Genomic DNA, 19358 nt, shown 5'->3' on the forward strand with positions numbered 1-19358 from the left:
AAATCAGGGAGCCCAGCCAGACATTATTCTTCTCCAAGTATTTGACCAAATAAACACACACACACCACAAGTTAGTATTAACTTCTGTGGCCTAGATGAAAATTTAGCTTTGACTTATTGTCCTACATGAGGCTTATATCATCCACAACTGATCACTGCCAAGAACATCTTCCCATGAAAAATTGCAATTCAACTGCTGTTTCTGGTGCTTATTCCCTGCTCTAATTCCCTCAGCATGGACTCCACAAGTGTGGTTTAGTCCAGGACATGTTTTGTGTGTGTGTGTGTGTGTGCCATGTGAAAAGGAGGCCAAAAAGCGAGAGAGTGACTGTTGGGGAAATGACTGGGTTTGGGTGTGACCTGCTCAGCTATGCACTGGTGATCATGTGAGACCTGTTCTAATTATACACTTCTCAAGAAGAAGGTCGATCCACTCTCATGGGCATGGAGTGTGTGCACATTTATCCGAGGGGGATACATTAGTGTGTGTGGGTGCAGGGGGTGCAGGACGAATCCCAGGGAGCGATTTGGATTCATGTCACACAACTAAATGGAGATTGTGTCCCGTTTAAACCACTCAACCTGTGCGAGAGTCAAGTAGAACAAATGACAATTTTTCCAGTGAACGTGTTTGTGGGTTTATGTAAGAGGAAATCGTTACTGTGTATGTGCATTTACTTTTTTTGATCTCATCTGCTGGTGTGTGCTAAAAATGAATCAACAGCCTTTGTTTCTGATTTCCTCCATTCTCTCTTTCTTTCTCTATTGCTCTCTCTCACTAGCTGTTTTTTCCACTGTGGGTTTTAGAGACCCGCTCTGTTTTTGCATTACCAGTGGAAAAAATGGGGCACTTGGTTAAAAAAAGTATCACCCATCTCCATTAATACTTACGTCCTTGTGGAAAATGAGTTCAAACTGCTAAAATAGGCCCCTTGGTTCCCTCAAATAGTTCCATGTATCTGCCAAGTACTCCTTTCCACTGGCTGACCTTGACCTCGCCGTGAATGACAATTGATACACATGTTCACACATCCAGATCCTTCCGCCTGTAGATAAAACTAAACAGCTTTATCAGCGAGCTGTCAGGTCCAGATAGTCAGGAGGTGTGGTATTTATTTGTGTGGTTTGTACATGAGGATTTCAGCTTCTTATGTGTTGGGTCTAACTTTTGTAGTTTTTAAACATTTTACAAACCCAATAAATTGCTGAGTTAACGGTTTAGCAAGATTATCTAATTCCTTACGACTATAGTCAAAGAAATGTTTTGCATAATCACTCTTACAATAAGAAAATTGTGTTCACACATCTCAATGTCATTTATTGTACTGAAGTATGATATGTCTCACTTAGAGTAAGTATTCTTTTTTTTAAGCCAATATGATCATGTGACTGCTTGTGTTTCTTGCCCTGTCTTGCTTCTGTTTAATAAAGTTGCAACATTCTCAGTTTGGCAATTCATTTAAGCGATCTTTGGAGATTAGACAGAGTGGTGGTGGCAGTTCCTAGAGATAGGAGTAAATATTATTTATATAGCTTTTGCAAATTTTGACACACAAACGCAGAGTTGTTGCCACATTGTGAGGAAACTTGGGAGGAGCTCAGCTTGGGCCTGACAATGTTCCTCTGTCCACATCTGGCTACAAACGCTGTTCTCTGAGTCGACTCACACACGCTGTCCTCATCATAACCCTGCACTGTTCACACACTGCCAATGACCACGAGTCATCAATGTCTGGAGGGGCAGAATACAAACAGAGGTAAGAAAAAAAAAGTGCTTGTGTGTCAAGGCTGGAAACTTTGGGTTGAGGTCCGCCCATCTCTGGAGATGAGTGTTCTGATAAAAAAGACAGATTGTGAAAGAGAGAGAGAGAGAGAGAGAGAGAGAGAGAGAGAGAGAGAGAGAGAGAGAGAAAAAGAGGTGTTTGCTTTCCTACCACCAAATGGAAAAGTACTGCATACGTTGCCCTAAATCTGTCCCCATCTTTGCTCGAGAATGCACACATGCATATAGAGATATCCCCCCCACCCCAACTGCCCCTAGGCCTCTGTACAGGAAGTGGTTTGACTGAGTGAAAGCTGCATGATGACGCTATCGCCTTGTTCCACGCTCCTTTCCGAGACACGGTGTGCTCAGGGCACTCGCATAAGTTTGTACACATTACAGTCTAATTACTTGTGTTTTCCTATTCAAAAGCTGGCACATGGCAGAGGGGCTGGGCTGATGTTGTAAGTCTGTGCCACTGTGTTTATGTGCAGTGTAATCAGTCGGAAACACGAGTGACTGCTGTTTGAAATAAGTGCAGTAACACCAGCCAAAATACTTCCGTCTGTCTGTTTAAATTCCTCAGTGCTGTGTTAGAAATGCCTAACTTCTGCTTCCTGAATCGAAAACGCTGAACACCCCTTCACCCCCACCCTTGATCACATGCTCTAGTCACCTGACCAGAAATGGGCAGGACCAAGCAGAGCACATGCTGAGGCCAGATGGTGCACTAGCTTATCATGGAGACTATAAACTGCTATTTCTAGTTTGCAACCCTATACACCCTTAAACTGCCTGTCAGTTCAAATGTGCTCACACCCAAAGACTCTTATCTGTGGCCTGTTTGAACTCTGACCGCCAGACTTCCCGTGCACCACAATCCACTTCCTTACCTTGAGTGAGTCGAAGCAAGCAATGACCCGTCCGTTGTCCACCTGACAGCTCTTGGCGGGATGAGCGAACTTGCACTCCTGGTCAGAGCGGGAGCACGTGCCCCTCTGGAACTCCCTACATACTTCCAGTGTCAGCCACTTTGTGTCACGGATATGTGCCATGTTCATTGCCATGGCAACACGCAGGCAAACTGTATTCTGAGAGGAGATCGGTTAAAGCGTGAATAAAGTACCTCTAGTGTTTTTAATCCACAACCTATAAGGTCTTTTTTTTTTGTCGACTTGTGGGTGCAGTTAAAGTCTGTGATAGTTGTGTGTCAAGTTGAAATGACACATTCAAAAAAGAAAAAGTTCCTATTGATTGAGACAGCTCCTTGTCCAAAGTGAAATGTTACAGCACAATGCTTTGCTGGGGAGGTTAATGGATTATTTCCTTATTAGACAACCACTGACAAAGTGATTATATCCAGGAGACGACTTGGTCTAACAAGTAAGTTGCCAGTCTCAGCTTGACTTTCCTCTCTCACTGTTTTTTGCTGGCTGAGCAGTCTCATGTACACCGTTCACAAGCCGAGGCGGCAAGCAGACGGACAGGCCAAAGCGAGAGCCCTCTGGATTGGCGCAGTGATGCAGGCAACAAAGGTGATATTCTGGGTGTAGCCTGATACAGGAAGGTTAAGGACACTGAGGACCAAGTGGAGGCTTACAGGGTCAAAGGCGAAGGTTAAAGGCAAGGTGTGTGAGATGCTGCGTGGGCCTGGTGGGGTGTCGAGCTGCTGTGTTTAGGCTGGTCAGCTGGTGGAGAGCGGTTGGCGAGCTGGGCCGTTGTTTAAGGAGAGTTGAGGATGGGGCCCTGCTGCGAGGAGTGGATGGTGATGATGGTGAGAGGACGAGCGGGTCGGCGCTTAGGCTGCGAGGAGGGTGTGGCTGTCGTCCTTGCACTGGTGTTTCTGTGGCAGCAAGCGTGCGAGGCGGGGGGGAGGGAGCTGGGTGGTGCTTCAGCTGTAGAAGCAGGTCAAAGCTGCAGCAGACATCAGGGAAGACACTTCCTCTGGGGAGAGAGAGATAGAAAGGAGGGACAAGCAGAAAGAAAGATTAGTCTGATAATACATGGACAAAGAAAACTTCCAGGTTTGTTTTCTCTCGCGTTTATCTTTCGTAAGAGGTTCTGACCTGCAGCATTTTTAAAGTCATTCCACTGCTAAGTTATGCAGCTGTGGGAATGAAGAATATGTAAAAATGTCAGATATGCAGGGGTGTCAGCAAAGACAAATAATACTTTCACCCTCCCTGCGCTCTAAACACACATGGTGTGCATACACACTCATCACGCCACACTCATACACACCACACACTCTCCCTCATACACACATAGAAAAAATGCACAAAGCAGCCATTCACAACTTTCCACCTCTTCTGCTCGATGCAGGGGAAAATCCGATCAAAGCCTGTATCACTTACATTCGAATACAGCAAAGCCGGCCATCGCAAGTGTGCTTAGAGGTGAAAGAAAGGAAGAGTGAAAGCAATGGGGAAGTCGAGGCAGGGCATGGGGGAGAAGAGGTTAGTCATTTCCCTTCTCGCACAGTGGTGTGAGGACCAATGAGAGCTAGCAGAGTTGCTGCAACATTCTGGGCTGAGCGCCAGGTGAGAGCAGGGGGAGGAGGCTGACCTGACTGCTACTGGAGAAAGAGACACACTCAACTAATAACTTTTCAGTATTTCTATGACATGAACACATGATGGGTTTCTTTCAAACAAACAACCTTTCGTGAAAGATCCTGGATCACATTATTCTTTATTTCATGGGCCATCATGGCAGCTATCCAGTGATGATCTCACACAGATGTGAACTTCCGTGCTGTGATAATAACATAACATAATATAATTTCACTTTCATATTTTTCCCATCTCTTACATGCAGAAGAGATTACGGGTGTTTTTTTAATTTTTTATTCCAAACTTTGTATGGCTGCCAGCGGCTACTATTTTTGGTGAATCCATTGTACAGGGTTTGCTGGGGGAATCTGAATTATTAGGGTCCCGGGGGCCCGTTCTGCTCTTATCGCACAGGCAGGGTAAGTCACCACACCCTGCGTAGAGAAATCGCCTATCCCAGAACAGCATGTGAACCTTCAGCAATGCTATGAACCGTTGCTAACTTTACAGCACTGCAACACGCTATATCAGAGCCATGCAGCAGGACAGCCCTGGTCATGATGACCCAGCAGCCTGGATACATGTTTGAGAGACAAACAGAGCGAAGAAGGAAACTGCTTGGCGTGGATGGCCCCTTTGATAGCAAATATAGCTCTGCTGCGACCTTTGAATTGCCTGCATAAACGTAACCGTTTTCTACAACTGCCCTACCCACAGCATACACACACCCAGGCGCACACATGAAAAACACAAACACGGAAAATTGTGTTCCATATCATGCACCTCAAACAAGCCTCTTAAACAAATGAACTTTTCAAAAGAATACAAACAGCAAAGATTCAATATTTTCAAACGACAGATTAGAACAGTTTATAAAAACATTAATAACTGAATTCTTAGACTGTTTAATGCTAAAACACATTTCTTATTAACAGCGACTGGACCAAGTTGGAACACAAACCCCCAGTCTAATGTGCACCAAGCCATTTCTATGTTTACATTGCTTAAGGGGGATCTATTCCCATGAACTCAGTCATTCATCATGATGTTTATTGCTGTGAAAATGCCAAGTCAGCCAAGTCTAATCTTACTCCGTAACCCTGTAAGCCCTCAGACCTGTTCTAAACATCATATAATGTTGACTCTGCTTGAATTTATTACTGCAGCTAAGTCTGACAGGGTGAAAAATATGACTTGCAATAAGGTAAATTCAGGTAAGCGACAACTGTTTCTGAACCCCTAAGTGAAATGAGAGAATGTTATGTCTTGACATGGTTAAAGCTGACGACCGCTGCGTTCAGCCTGGCTGCTTAATATGTTTCTGTTTTCTATTCGAGTCAGAGGAGCAGATATCTGTGAGAGGCAACGTAGCTAGGCAGTGCCAGAGTGATAATGAGGACTCATCATGATCCATCATGTCTGGACATGGACATCCTTCCCCTATTGATTTCTTCATGTCTATGGTCTTCCTTGTCAGTGTACCACTCCCTCTATCTAATCCTACTTTAACTGTCAGAGCTCTTTGTCTCCGAGGAATCCATTTCAAATAGATGATTGTTAAATATGATCTACTTCACTCTTCTAACCACTGTTTTAACCAGCAGATACTGGACTCCCCCCCCCCCCCCCTTCACTCCCTCCGTGCTTCTGTCTCTTTTGCCCTCAATGTGACTGTCTGGCTTGCGTTCAGCAGCACTCCCTCGGATTTCAAGGTCTTGCAAGCTGGTGCAAGGTCAAACACAATGGAGGAAGGGAATATGGCGAGCGCTCGAGCCCGCAAGGTTTCTATCACTCTATCGGACACGTGGTAGAAACATAACGTTGCTTCAGGAAGGGAAGTATATCTTCAGTATCAGCACAACACCATCGGCTCACAGTCATGTGACACCAGCATATGCTTCAGTGGCACAGACAAGCAAAAGCAAGCCTTCCCCTTCTTTTCTTTTCTCCTGTTAATGAGTCACAAAACAATTCAGTTCTCAAAGAAGTGAAGACGCTGTCGAAATCTACCCGTCACCTCCACCAAAAGACTGAACTATGCATAAAACCTGCAAGTGATTTGCATGATGGGCTGTGATGGATGGCGCTGTGACATTGTGAGCTTTTCTGGAACACAGTTAGGTGTTTTGTTATGAAGGCATGTCTCAACTGCATGAAAAGTTAGAGCAATCGAAGGGACATGCTAATCCGGGCTGGTCTTGAAGTTGTCATTGTGACTAACTGCTAGATACAACAAGAAAGAGGGTGTGGTCCACAGTTATGATAAGATTTCCTGAGAAACAACTGAATGCCACATTATTTGGCGAGTTTGGCGATGCTTGACACCACAGGTCATGAGTTACCAGAGGCGCTATTCTGCAAGAAATAACATACTGACTAGACTAACTGACGCAGTTTGAGAGGAGACAAAGCTGAACCACAGATAAAGATATTATTCTCTGTATATATTACAAAACTATATTTTCAAGATGCTATGGCAACCTAACCAACAAACCCATAGCTTCCAGCCTGGGCTTCTATTCGTGGCTTTGACTGCAGAGAAGGAGGCGTTCTTCTCTTTTGGTTTGCTGCCGTTCAGTAAAAGGAGTGGTTTCAGCATATTGACAGAAGTGTAGTCAGGGTGACAGTGTGCTGAGACAGGTCAAAACAGCGGAGGAAGCTCGAGGAAATGCAACACCCAAGGTCTCACTGCTGCTGCTGCTCCTGCTGCTGTCCCATGCGCTCCGGATACAGCAGGTCGATAGTGCCCTCACTGACCTTTATGCACACACATACACGGGTGCATATATGGACACGTGAGCTTGTTCTCCTCGCTGTCTCTTGATTTCCCTTATACTGACACACACACATGCAGAAACCAAAGCCTGCTACTCTATCCACCATAGCTCTTCAACACCTTTCATATGGTTGAGCCCAGTGAGGTCTGTAGGCAAGTTTTAGAGTTAGGGCAGCAGAACATTGCATTAAAAAGAAATGATGAATGTAACAATTGATATTTGAATTTTGTTTTGTTATGAATAAAGGTAGTTTATGAAACCTAGCTCACATAAACAGCATAATCTCCACCATGGTTATCACCCGGCCCGGTGTTAACATATTTCAACTAGGAGTTTGACTTACTTGTTTGTCATCAGATTAAGCAATACATTTCTGAAAGTGAGTCTTAGCCAAGGAACACACAACCGACAATGGCTATTGATTCCTCTGAGAGCGAACCACTGGAGACAATGTGATCTCTTGTTTAGCATACATGGACAGAGCTATGCACGCGCACCCACACAGACACACACACACACACACACACACACACACACACACACACACACACACACACACACACACACACACACACACACTGGCAAGACACACAAATGCAAACCTATACAAAAACCTCTATGTGTCCTGACACTGAGTATTCTTAAGCCGTGCTGAATATCTGCCTGTGTGCAACACTGCATCTTTGTGTGTGTGTATGTGTGTGTAGGGATGTGATGCAGTCAACAGACAGTTGGGGATAATGGCTGGACTAAGGTTTAATGAGTGGCTCATTGGTTCAAATTGATGTCGACTATGTCAATGTGCTGATCCGTGTTTTCTACATAACAAACAGGTGACAAATTTCAGAAAAATCCAAGAGCGGGGAAAGCATAACAAATGAACAACTGATGCATGCTCCTACAATGTGAATTGTATAACCTCACCAGGCAGCAGATCTCAAACTAATTGAACCCCCGTGGGAGACTTTTTGGGATGGGAGATATTCGATGAGGTGATATCTTACAAAGAAATTATGTTCATCCCTCCATTGGGTAAAACGATTGTGAAATCTGTGCCATTCTGAAATCAAGCTATTTGAGAAGATACTGATGGATTACCACCCTACTGAGAGGCAGTTTTTTTGTCCATTTATTTGAATCTATCCGAATATATATACACAGGTATGGCTTAATCTAGTTGTTATCCCAAAGATAAATATGACAAAAAAAACACATCAGAGCAATTTTGAGTGATTAAGAACAAAAAACAGAATTTCTTAAATTTATGAGCCTGCGTCACTGTGTCTAAACACCATTATCACAGGGTGAACACAGCATCTACATTTAGTTTATCAGTATATTTTATCTTCTTCTTTTATTATCACTGGGGCAATCGTTTTCATAGAGGGCAGATGTTGCTAATGCAAGTAGCATACCCTCATTCACTGACTTAGGTCCACATAGATCCACTGCATTAACAACGATAGAAACAACGGCTTGATAGGATGATAGGATAAGAATGCAAGTCAGATAATATTGGGCCTATAAGGTGTTATTAAATGTTGTTGGCCTCTCCTTCAGGGATGGAGATGTTGCGGCTGTGAGCAGTAGGCGATGCAGCTATAGGGGGGTAGAAAAACAAGGTCAAGGCCTGTGTTGACATGTGTACCTTTGGACAGAACCGAGAAATAACTCCACACTTATTATTGCCCGCACAAACAGCAGCTTCACATGCTGCTTGTCCTGCTTTTGACCATGACTGTGTAGTTCAGACATAGACCAACACTGACTGTATTCTCTGTACTGCAATGTCTGAAAACAGAAACCTGAAAATGAATTATTGCTGTATAATAAATAATATTAACTGAAATGTATGATGGCAGGTTTAGGGCTCAATTAAATTAAATCACTGGTGTAATAAATAACTGTCTCTACCACAGTTGTTGAAGCTAATTCATTTTAGCTTAGTGGAAGTGGAAGGTGTCTTACTCTGTTGCTCACAAGGGTTGAAATGTGGTCATAACACAGTATGAACATACAGAGATGCCCTTGTGTAATAAAGGCTTAAACTGTCAGCGAAGATTCAATCATGCATATAATCCTGTCTGTAGGTCTGTAGGGCATATCCTAAATCATAGGCAGCACATATTTAAGGAGAGCAATTTGCACCTCAATTTTAACGAATATGCAATCAAAGACATAAAGAGTAATGTGATATTTGACATTTCTACCTACTACATATACATTGACATCAACATCATGTTTCTCAGGCTTCTGCAAGACAGAAATCAGCAGTCAACCTGCAGCGGTGATGCCACGGGGATTTGTGGGTCTCGACAATGCAATCTGCCACACATCTGTCTGTGCTGCGCATGCTTGCACGTCTGCACATACTTGTGTGTGAGCTACCGTCTGAGCCACCCTGAATCTCAGTAAGTCACAACAACAACATTCCTCATCATTGCCCCAACCACGGACAAACCACCAAAAGGAAACACACAGCGAGGCGAGGGGAGGAGGGCAGAGGTGGAGAGGAGAGGGACAAAGAGAGGAGAAGAGGGAGTCCAGGCTGGAGTTTACTGTATAGCTCTGAAGGTTCCCTAGCTCTTATACCAGTTTTATACCATGTGTATTTCACCAGACACACGTCCGGCTATAATTCATTTTTGGGCTCTAATAAAGAATACAATTCTTGCAAAAAAACGAACTAAAATTATTGTTTTTGAGTCTGACGAATAGCCAGATATGATCGCACATAGGAAAACGCTTAAGGTCCATTTATCTTAGTACGATCCGCACATAAATTAAGAAGCTACTTACTTTTACTCCAGTTTAGACATCGACAAGTAAAATCCCTCCATTTACTTGGTCTACTTTTCCTTGTCTCTCTCTCTCTTACTCGTTCTTGCCCCTCTTTCCTTCTTCTTCAACTTTCTTCCCTCTTCCTCTCTCTCAGTTAACTCCCCCCTCTGACAGACGCATGCAAACACTCACTTAGTCACACACACACAGAGACACACACACACACACTCCCACAGACAGAGTCACCCTCTCACACACTCTCTCCTCCCGCGACCCGGAATACTTGGCAAGATTCTACTGTACTGAAATACTGTGCTCACCATATAAGGTAGCAGCGGCTTCACATGTCACACATAATTTACATGCAGCGGGGCGGGAGTTTGCCTTACACAGCAAACACACGCAGCAACACACAGGCACACATGCAAAACCATGCTTCCCCCTTTGGGCTGACGCAGCAAGGGAGGGAAGAGGTAAGAGAGAAACACATTTTACCATTCTCCTTGTTAACCAAGCCCTGCAGGATAACTCCCAACATGTCCAATGTTGAGTCAGATGGAGGGAATGAAAGCTGAGTGGGCGATCTATTGATCTTCTCCACTGCTTCCTGGAACAACCACGGCCCTCAAAACATACACACACACACAGAGCAGATTTTCCTGCTAACTAGCGCTACCCTGAGGAAGTAGCTATTGTGTGACTGTCTGCTTTGAGGCAGGAATGTGTCTAACTGTGTGTGTGTCTGTGTGTATACGTGCATGTGTGTGTGCCTGCCTATATCTATTAAAAAAAGCCACAGAAAATAGATGTTAACCCTGTGGCTCACATAATGAATGTGCATACACAGCAGACAGTAAGGCAAACAATCCCCATATCTCCACCTATGCTCCACTGCGCCTACTTTGGAAAGTGAAGACTGCAGCACACACAGGAGGACAGATCGAGATAAACCAATGAGACAAGGAGGAGGGTTATGAACCGAGATCTTACCTCTCACATAGCTCTCCAGTTTGTGTGTGTGTTTGCTTCCGCGTGTCGACTGGCTCTGTGTGTTTATGCGTGTGTTCAGACAGGCCGCGACAGCAGACCCCCAGGCACCGGCTGGACCATTCTCAGGCAGGCAGAGTGCAGCAAGGCAGAGCGACTGGCAGAAGAGAGGCAAGCGTGTGAGCGAGTGAATCAGCAGCGAATGAGTGGAGGAGCTGTGCAGAGCCGAGCACCAGAGTGAGAGCGAGGGAGAGAGACAGAGGGAGAGAGAGAGGGAGAGGAGGAGTGGTTGTCTGTGTATTTGTATGTGTGTGTGTGTGTGTGTGTGAGTGTGCGTTGCAGCACTGGCAGTGTGCGCTAGTGTCTCCCCTCCCCTGCCTCTTGAAGTGGCTGAGCTGGGCTGAGCTGTACTGAGACGGGCTGGTCTGTGTCTGTACTGACTCGCCAGCCTGTGGAGGAGGAGAAGGAAGACGAGGAGGAGAGAGCCCCGACTGCACTGGGTATACAGATCCTGCAGTCCACTCTCCCTCCCTCTCTTCCTCACTGAAGGCAAGCCACGCCCCCCCCCCCCCCCCCCCCCCCAAAACAACACCAGGAAGTGCTGGCTCGGTTACAGCAACACTGCCCTTGCCTTTCCAGTGAGGCCAGGGAAGGAGGGAGGGACAAGGGAGGAAGGAAAGATTAAGGTAAACACAGTTAGAAGATGAAGAAGGAGAGATGAAGGGAAATTAGTTACAGGATAAACACAAGAGCAAAGGAAAGCCATGCACAGTAGAAAAAAGTCCTCAGAAGTAAACGTTGTGATAGTGATTTTGAGACAAGAAAGAGTGAGGCAGAATCAAGATAAACAATGGACTAAATGAAGTATAGGGAGATAAAGACGAAGAAATGAAAGAATTAGAGCGGGTTTAAGTTAACACATTAGTTCATCTTCTAATCAGATACAACCATGAGACACCTCAGCTCAGCCTCACACTCACAGCCCACAATATAAAAACAGGAGTCAGTTAACTGCACTGAACCAAACTGGACTCTGTTAGTACACAGTAATTAATTCAGAGTAACACAGAGTGTCTAGATACTCAGAAAACGACTTTTCACAAAGATGCAGACGTGTGTAGTTTGGTTGCAGGTCAGCAGCCCATTATGAAAAAGGCTAACCCAAGACAACACTGAAGTAGCTGCTTCTGCCAACTCTCTTGTTTTGTTATTGACTCGAGGCTTCTGCCACCACAACCCCAGCATCCAGAGGAAAGCCACAGAGGCTAAAGAGAGACTCCAAGAATTTGATTTCGACCTGATGCTGCAATATCCGCTAGCCATGGAGATATAGTGGCCTCGGCAGGAATCTTAACAGATTTTGGAGCTGCGCGCTGACGTGGAGTGGCCTGACTGATCCTGTGTATTGTCTATAACTCACTTAATCACATTGCAATGTATTTCAAATTATAAAGAGATACACATACTGCAGCCACTTTGTCTGTAAACACAGCTTCACCTATAATGTTGTATGGTAATATATCAGCCTGGTCATAGGGCAATTAAAGAACCTTTCTTTGGTTTATTTGGATATCCATACACAATACAAAGGGAAAGTATCACAATGTATTTGCACAACTCAGCTGTCTTTCTGTTCCACCCCTTCCCTCCCTCTCTCTTTGGACCAGTTTCTACTGCTGGACGACTGTTTAATACAAATCCGGTGATAAGTCATCTCTAATTTTCACAGCAGGCCTTTAATCCCTGGGTGACAATCTGTGGTAGAGCCCCAGCTGCAGTGCTAACCCTTTACCTAGCCAATGTTCTGGTGAAATGTGCCAGCACACTCATTGAGATCAAAAAAACTTTCTGTATAAGTCTGACAAAAGGAAAAGGTCATGGTAGTAACTTGATGAGTTTACCATATTTAGTCAGATAGTGACATTATTACTTGTGTTCATTTAGTCATGTTAGTCATAGCATTACTAATGGAAAGAGATCTATTTTAATTCAGGGGAAAAAGCCTCGCAAGAACACGTATGTCTTTTGGATTGACTAATCTGATTGACTGCTGATCAATGGAAGCAGCAGGTCATTCTAACGTCCAATTGGCATTTTCTTTGACCCACAAGAAGACTGAAACTGTTGTGACTCAACAGGAGACACATTAGTAAACCCTCCAAAGATCTGGGCTCTCTGTGAAACTCTTGACATTGACGTGGAATTTCCCCTCTTCCCCTCTTCTAGAGCAGCTGAGTGTCCTCCAGTGCCTCTGCTCCTCTCTGCGTCTTTCCTTTTCTCCTCTGTGCCGCTACAGTCCAGATTTTCCTATTCATTATGATTCTCAATACGCTATCGCTGGGTCTTTTCATCACTTTATCTAATTTATGACTACAGCTTAATTCCCCTAAACTTCCCAATTGGTGAGCACCACAACCATTTCTCTATTTGTCAGAACCCAAAGGAGCGTATTCCCCTTGTCCAATTAGAGGTGCGGGTGCTGAGCCAAGCTTCGCAGCAACCAGATGGTTTGCTCATTTGGCTCATCAAGTTATACTATCAGGTTTCATTCTGCGTTTAATCTTGTCACAAGTAGGGAGAGATATTTCTCCTTTTCTGCTCAGTGACATCAGCCATATATTTCAACATCAATCTCATATCTTGTATCTTGAAGATAAGGGCACTGGTGTGACTGCTGTTTCTCTTTAGAGCTACTCAAGTTTGTGCAAACAGCAACAGGAATCAACACACTGAGGTTGAGCAAACTCTACACACACATACTCTTAACCAACCGACAACAGGAAGAGGTGCGTGTGTGTGTGGGTGTGGGTGTGTGTGTGTGTGTGTGTGTGTGTGTGTGTGTGTCTGTGTGTGTGGTTTCAGGTAAAGGGAAACTCCACCAATTTGCACATTGAGATCAGTGCACTAGTTAGTAGGAGTACTACTGAGCCTGTTAAACAGAAATCAGTTGCACAATCTGTGGCTAGTATCTGTCATAATGTCCCAGTCAAATAGCATTGTGGTAATTGTAGGATGAATGACAATGCAGGAATCTCCGGCTATTCTAGAAACCCCTGCAAACTCTCTCTCTGATCTTAATCTATCACATTAAACCTTGACCGATACAATCCCCCTTTTCCCTTAGTCGAACCATCAAATCTTTCACCTTCGTCCACCCTTATTTTCTCTCGCTCCTCCCTAATGAGCACAACTTTCCACCTTAAGCTTCCCTATCATCTCAACACTCTGCTATTTCCCAGCCTTCTGTAAATGACACTGGCTGGCTGATGTGAACTCTCACTCCACTGAGGAAATGTCCCAGAGCTTTTGTGTGCCAAAGCCTGACAGCTCATCTATCACGAAGGCCGCAAATACACATTACACTCCCATTACAGACCGTCACTGCAATAACGGTAACAGTACACAGTTGCAGAAAGGCCCACTACAGGGAGCTGCATTCAATGTCAGCCGTTGAGCTATACAGTTTACTTTTGAAGATGCAAACGACTTCTGCTCAAGTTTTGTAGGTTCCTTCCGTATAAATATTGATCCTATAAATATCCTACACATGACTAAAAATATACATGAACGTGGGACATGTTGTAAATGTTTGCATGCTGAAAAAAGCCCCTATTCTAGAATGAATTTGCAGTCATGTGTCCCTGTCGATAACTTTGTGGTTTTGTCTTAACTTCTTTCCACTTTGACGCAGTGAGGGGAAGCAGGTGCAATTCAAGCTGTCAGTTTTGAAATACAGAGGAGGAAATAGCACACAGTCTTGTCCCCATCTGACACCACTGTGCATGTGAGTGTGAGTGTGAGCGTGTGTGTGAGCGTGTGTGTGAGCGTGTGTGTGTGTGTGTGTGCGTGTGTTTGAGCACCGTTCAAGCTTGAAGCTTATCTTGGAGATAAATTGAAAATGAATGGAAGCACCCTTTGCAAAAAGCTCTTTCACTTGAGCGTTCAGCCACATTAACCTGCAGTTATAATGCTGTAAAGACGAAACTCTCTTTAGATCTCAAAAGTCATGTTACAGAGCAACATGTGTTCTTTGTCTTTACAGTAGACTTCCCCCATTAAAAAGTACAAGCTTAAGTGGAAACACTGAATAACATCAGACTATGGCGTCATTTTAAGTTATCTACAGGCATTATTGCTATAGAGAGTGATTTTACAAAGAGAGCTTACCTGCGTGTCTGTCTATGGCTGATGTGACACTGGGAGAGACGAAGCCAATCCGACACAGGTCATGCTGAAGCAATGCATTGTGGGAAAGTAACATTTTCATTTCTCCCTTCCTCTTCTTCTCTCACCCTCTCATAATAGCAGCTTCTGCTTGGCAACGGCCATACCACAAATGTGGTCAGGTTTGCAGTGAACGATCACTGCGCAACATCAAGTCTCCATGACAACCACTCCTTATCTCATTTGCATCTTCTGCTTGCATTATCTACTGGTACCAAATATGGTCACCTTGTTATTACCCCGCCTCTCTCTGACTCCCCTTTTTATAACTTCCTCTTTCACTCCATTTTCAAAAAGGTGTGTATTCACATTGTGTGAAATGTTTGTGTGTGTGCAGCCTTGGTGTGTGAAAGAGGAAGTCCCTGTGACATTAGAGCAGTTTTGAGCCTGAGAGATAAGCAGACAAACAGCTCTGTAAATCAGGAAGTGGGGTGTCGTAAAGGCTGCAGTTGAGTTGAGAAAATAAAGGGAACTTGCAGTGTGTTATCACAATCCCCACAGTGGCTACATGGACAGAGGTTTTTCACTTACCCTCAGCTCTTCTTCATTGAAGTTTGTACAGGAATCTTACCCCCACCTCTTCCTCCCCCAAGGTCTGTGTCTATCAAACTATCAATGGAATGTTGAACCAGGCCCCTGGAGGCCACACACACACATACACACACACATACACAGCAACACTCAGCAGCACTCAGCACCTGTCCGCAGCTGCCAGCACAGAGAAAGAGACACGGTCAATCACACTGGACAGCACAGCAAAGGGGAAAGAGCAGCGAAGAGCTGGAGGCAGACAACAAGTGTTCTGTCAGCAGAAAAAACATACAGAGCAGGTTGCACATTATCTGCAACACATCACATAATTTCCTAATGTAATATATCGTTATTAAATTATTATGGCATTTTGGCATATTTCCCATAAATGAATAAGGTCTAGACAAGTTACTGCCTCTTTATCATTCCAGTGTCCTTTCACACAATACTAATACACAAATCCAGACAGGAGGTTTTCAGTGCAAAGATGTAGTTGATAATTTGACAATTTCTTAAATCAATATTTTGGTGCAACCGAAAGTAAAAGAGGCCAAATGGGTTTTTCCGACTATTTGGTGATCTTTCCATTACATTATACATTTGGTAGACATCATTGTGGCTTGTACCCTAAAGTGATCTCTTTTTGTATAATGAAGCATATTTTCCCTCTACGCAGTCCACATATAAATCTGAGACGTTGCAAGAGGTTTCAAAATATCTAAAGAAATAATGGATATATAAACCCCTTTGGCCTCTAAAAATCCCTGAGCAAGGACCAGAGAACATAGTTTGTAGTTTGTTTACATTAATTAAACTATCACTAAAGTTTACCTTTTAATTTTTTGTGATGTTAAAATGGTAAAGATCCCAGAATCCTTAATGTTATTCATGTCACTTTTACCTTTACGCAGAATAAAAGAGATGCAATCTACCATCTCAAGCTTCCCTGAAATATCATCTCATCATCTGACACTTTAACTTACGCAGGCAGCGTCTGGAACTTCTGAGGAAGCATCAGGGCCCCTGAGGACCAGCCGGCCTCCCCTCCTCTGGCTGAAGGGCTGCTGGGACTCGGAGGATTGGAAGTCAATGAAACCAGGACTAATTTAGCCTCCACTGCTCCATGAGCTGCCAGGAATCAGAGTGAGACTCCTTCCCTTTTTAGGTCTCCCTGGACGCTGCGGTCGGCAAGTGGCACCAATGCATTCCTAGCTATGCTAAGGAGCTTGAGAGAGGTGACACTTAAGAATCGTTATTAGGAAGCGTCATTTTAATCATCATCTTGGTATAAATGTCATTACCATGCACTATATTAACTCTTTAAATATTTGGTCGAAGCACCTAACAATTGAAATAACCCCCACTGGGAGTTTATCTAGTTTGCCTCTTTGGAAACACACATATTTACAGCACCTTCAGTAGATATGTGGACAGCTTATTCTTTAAACGGTTTTAGACGCGAATATCCATTGTCCAGTGTTACAATAGCTCGCCATAAAATCACACCAGCAATTAGGTGTGAAGAGAGGACTAATCAGAGGGTCTATACTTACACGATCAAATCATCTAGGCCCTGACGCGATGTCATGTAATCTTCAATATCCTTGGCTGCACTGTAACCAGATGCTGCCGGTCCAGAAGTGCTTCTTCTCTCCATTGATCTGGCTGTTTCTCATTTGACAGAGAACGAGGGAGAGCAGACACTTATTTTATATTTGAGAGATACACAGTATATACATTTTTAAAAGACTGTTTGAAGACAGACAGATCAAAAGAGAAAATTAAAGTATAAAAAGTTGAAATGTGCCACTTTTTAATAACTATGAAAACTAAAGGTCAAAAAGGGACAGCGCTGCAACTGTGTGAATTCATGAAAAAGATCTACACATCACAGTTATTACCACTGGCAGACCATGTGTTTAAAATAAATGGATTAGATGAGGATTACTCACTGAGTGTCGACTCATTCGCATCCCTATGTTTTTCTGCTTGGGCTAGAACTATACGTGTATAAAAGAATTCTGTGATCAAATAAGCCATGGTTTGGAATACACAACAGGATTATCTATGCTGAAGTGATTAAGTCTCATCTTCGCCTCCCACCTACAATAGGGAGCAGACATATAACATGGCTGCAGTTTTGCAGCAAGTGTGTGCAGTGAAAGCAGCAAAGCCGGATTCAAACTGACATAATCCCATTAGTCTGTTCAGCGTCCCTTTCCGACCACCCTGCATAATGAGGAGATAAAAGCTATTAGGGCAAATCCATAAGTAACTGGGTTTCACAAAGAGAATTATTCATTCCCTTTGAGTCACGTACAAGTATTAATTCAATAACCTACACTCACAGGAATTGAATATTAAAATTTTAAAGGATTCTTTGTTTTTTATTAGGTCATTTTTAGGCTGTAAATGATCAATTATCAAGAAGTTTGTTGAGACTTATTTATCCTGCCTCTTCCATACTCTTTACCTATAGTGCAATTTCCTTGCAGCTCCTTGGAAATCGTTATATACCATCTAACTGTCATCAGGAATTCAGACCGGAACTTTTTTCTTATTTTACATATGTAAAAATATGATTAGGTGCTGTAAAAATAAACATGTCTAGCCTAGAGGCTATAAGCGACAGGTAGCTTCAATAAAAAATGTTTTACAGCCCTCTGATTCTGTTCGAGCAGTACCTGTCTTGCCAGTTCGTTGGATAACAGCCAATCACCCATGGTTAAAAAAGTTAATAAATACTAAATATCAAATCAGGAACTAGAGGAGATTGTTCCCAGCATGTGTAGCTCAGTTTCAATCTGCACTGCTAATTATCAATCATTTTAATGGTTAATGTGTTCAAATACCTACAGTATTGATCACATACCAGTCTCGTATCTGTTGGCACAAAAGATATGTATAGACAATTATTGAGGAATGGTAAATAGCAGGTATAAACTACAGGCCATGTCATTTACAAGTAATTCCAGCATGAATTGCTTAGTATAGGGCTAAGGAAATAACAATTACACAATCAAGCAATTAAAGGTTCACAGTTTTTGCTTACTGTAATTATCTCTCCTGTTAATGCTGGCAAAGCCATACCTCCCTGAAGCATTTCAAGTAATGGAGGACAAAATTCATGGATTCAGTGCAAAGCTACGAGCGTATCCTTAAACACAAACAAAATTCCAGACAGTCTCATATCACAGTATAAGTAATGTATAATGACACTGCCCAATATTAGGTAGCATGTCTCACTAGACTGAGGGTAAGTACAAAAAACGGGTTCAGTTTATATCAAAAAGCGTTTCTATACAGTGCAAGACCCTCCACTTAGTGTCCTAGCAACCGGTGAACTCAACATGGCACCAATTGTAACTCTAAAACTAGCTAAGCTGAGCGCCAGACATAATTATATCTCTCCTCAGCCAATCACATAAGGCCCTGAGCCATAAATAACAGACTGCTCCCCTACAGAGCACCAGACTGTGCCGAAAAGTAAACAAACGCTTTCTCCAGTAGCGGCTCTTGCTCACTACTGGATTTGTCTTGCTTAGAGGAAGACAAACAGAGGGGGAGAGAGGCAGAGGCCTATAGGTTTCCAGAGAGCAAGAGCAAGACAGATAGAGCGAGTTGAGGGAAAAAGAAAAACAAACGTAGCCTGTGATTACTGAGTCATAATGAAGGCTGTTGAATGGGACTGCGGCTATGAGCTATGTCATTAAAGACAGTGCAGAGCAGCTGGAAAACCTACAG

General features: G+C 43.5%; 1 protein-coding gene across 31 annotated transcripts in view; it reads right to left on the reverse strand.

Annotated features, from left to right (window-relative positions):
* mbnl1 (muscleblind-like splicing regulator 1) overlaps positions 1-16650 on the reverse strand; it is a 38863-nt gene extending 22213 nt beyond the window's left edge. For 6 of the 31 annotated variants that reach the window (XM_062404478.1, XM_062404487.1, XM_062404462.1 and 3 more), the window contains exons 1-2: positions 10863-11291; positions 2656-3706 (exon numbers count right to left, since the gene is read on the reverse strand). In XM_062404478.1, coding sequence (XP_062260462.1) covers positions 2656-2829 — 174 coding nt within the window. In that variant the 5' untranslated portion in view covers positions 2830-3706; positions 10863-11291. Of the gene's footprint in view, positions 1-2655; positions 3707-3828; positions 3931-4116; positions 4310-9890; positions 10167-10862; positions 11295-15026; positions 15162-16597 lie in introns of those variants that run through there. The other 25 variants (XM_062404472.1, XM_062404474.1, XM_062404468.1 and 22 more) reach the window with 12 other exon arrangements.
* Between the last annotated feature and the right edge of the window lie 2708 nt (positions 16651-19358).

This window comes from Platichthys flesus, chromosome 14 (genome assembly GCF_949316205.1).
Source record: "Platichthys flesus chromosome 14, fPlaFle2.1, whole genome shotgun sequence".
Classification (NCBI taxonomy): Eukaryota; Metazoa; Chordata; class Actinopteri; order Pleuronectiformes; family Pleuronectidae; genus Platichthys; species Platichthys flesus.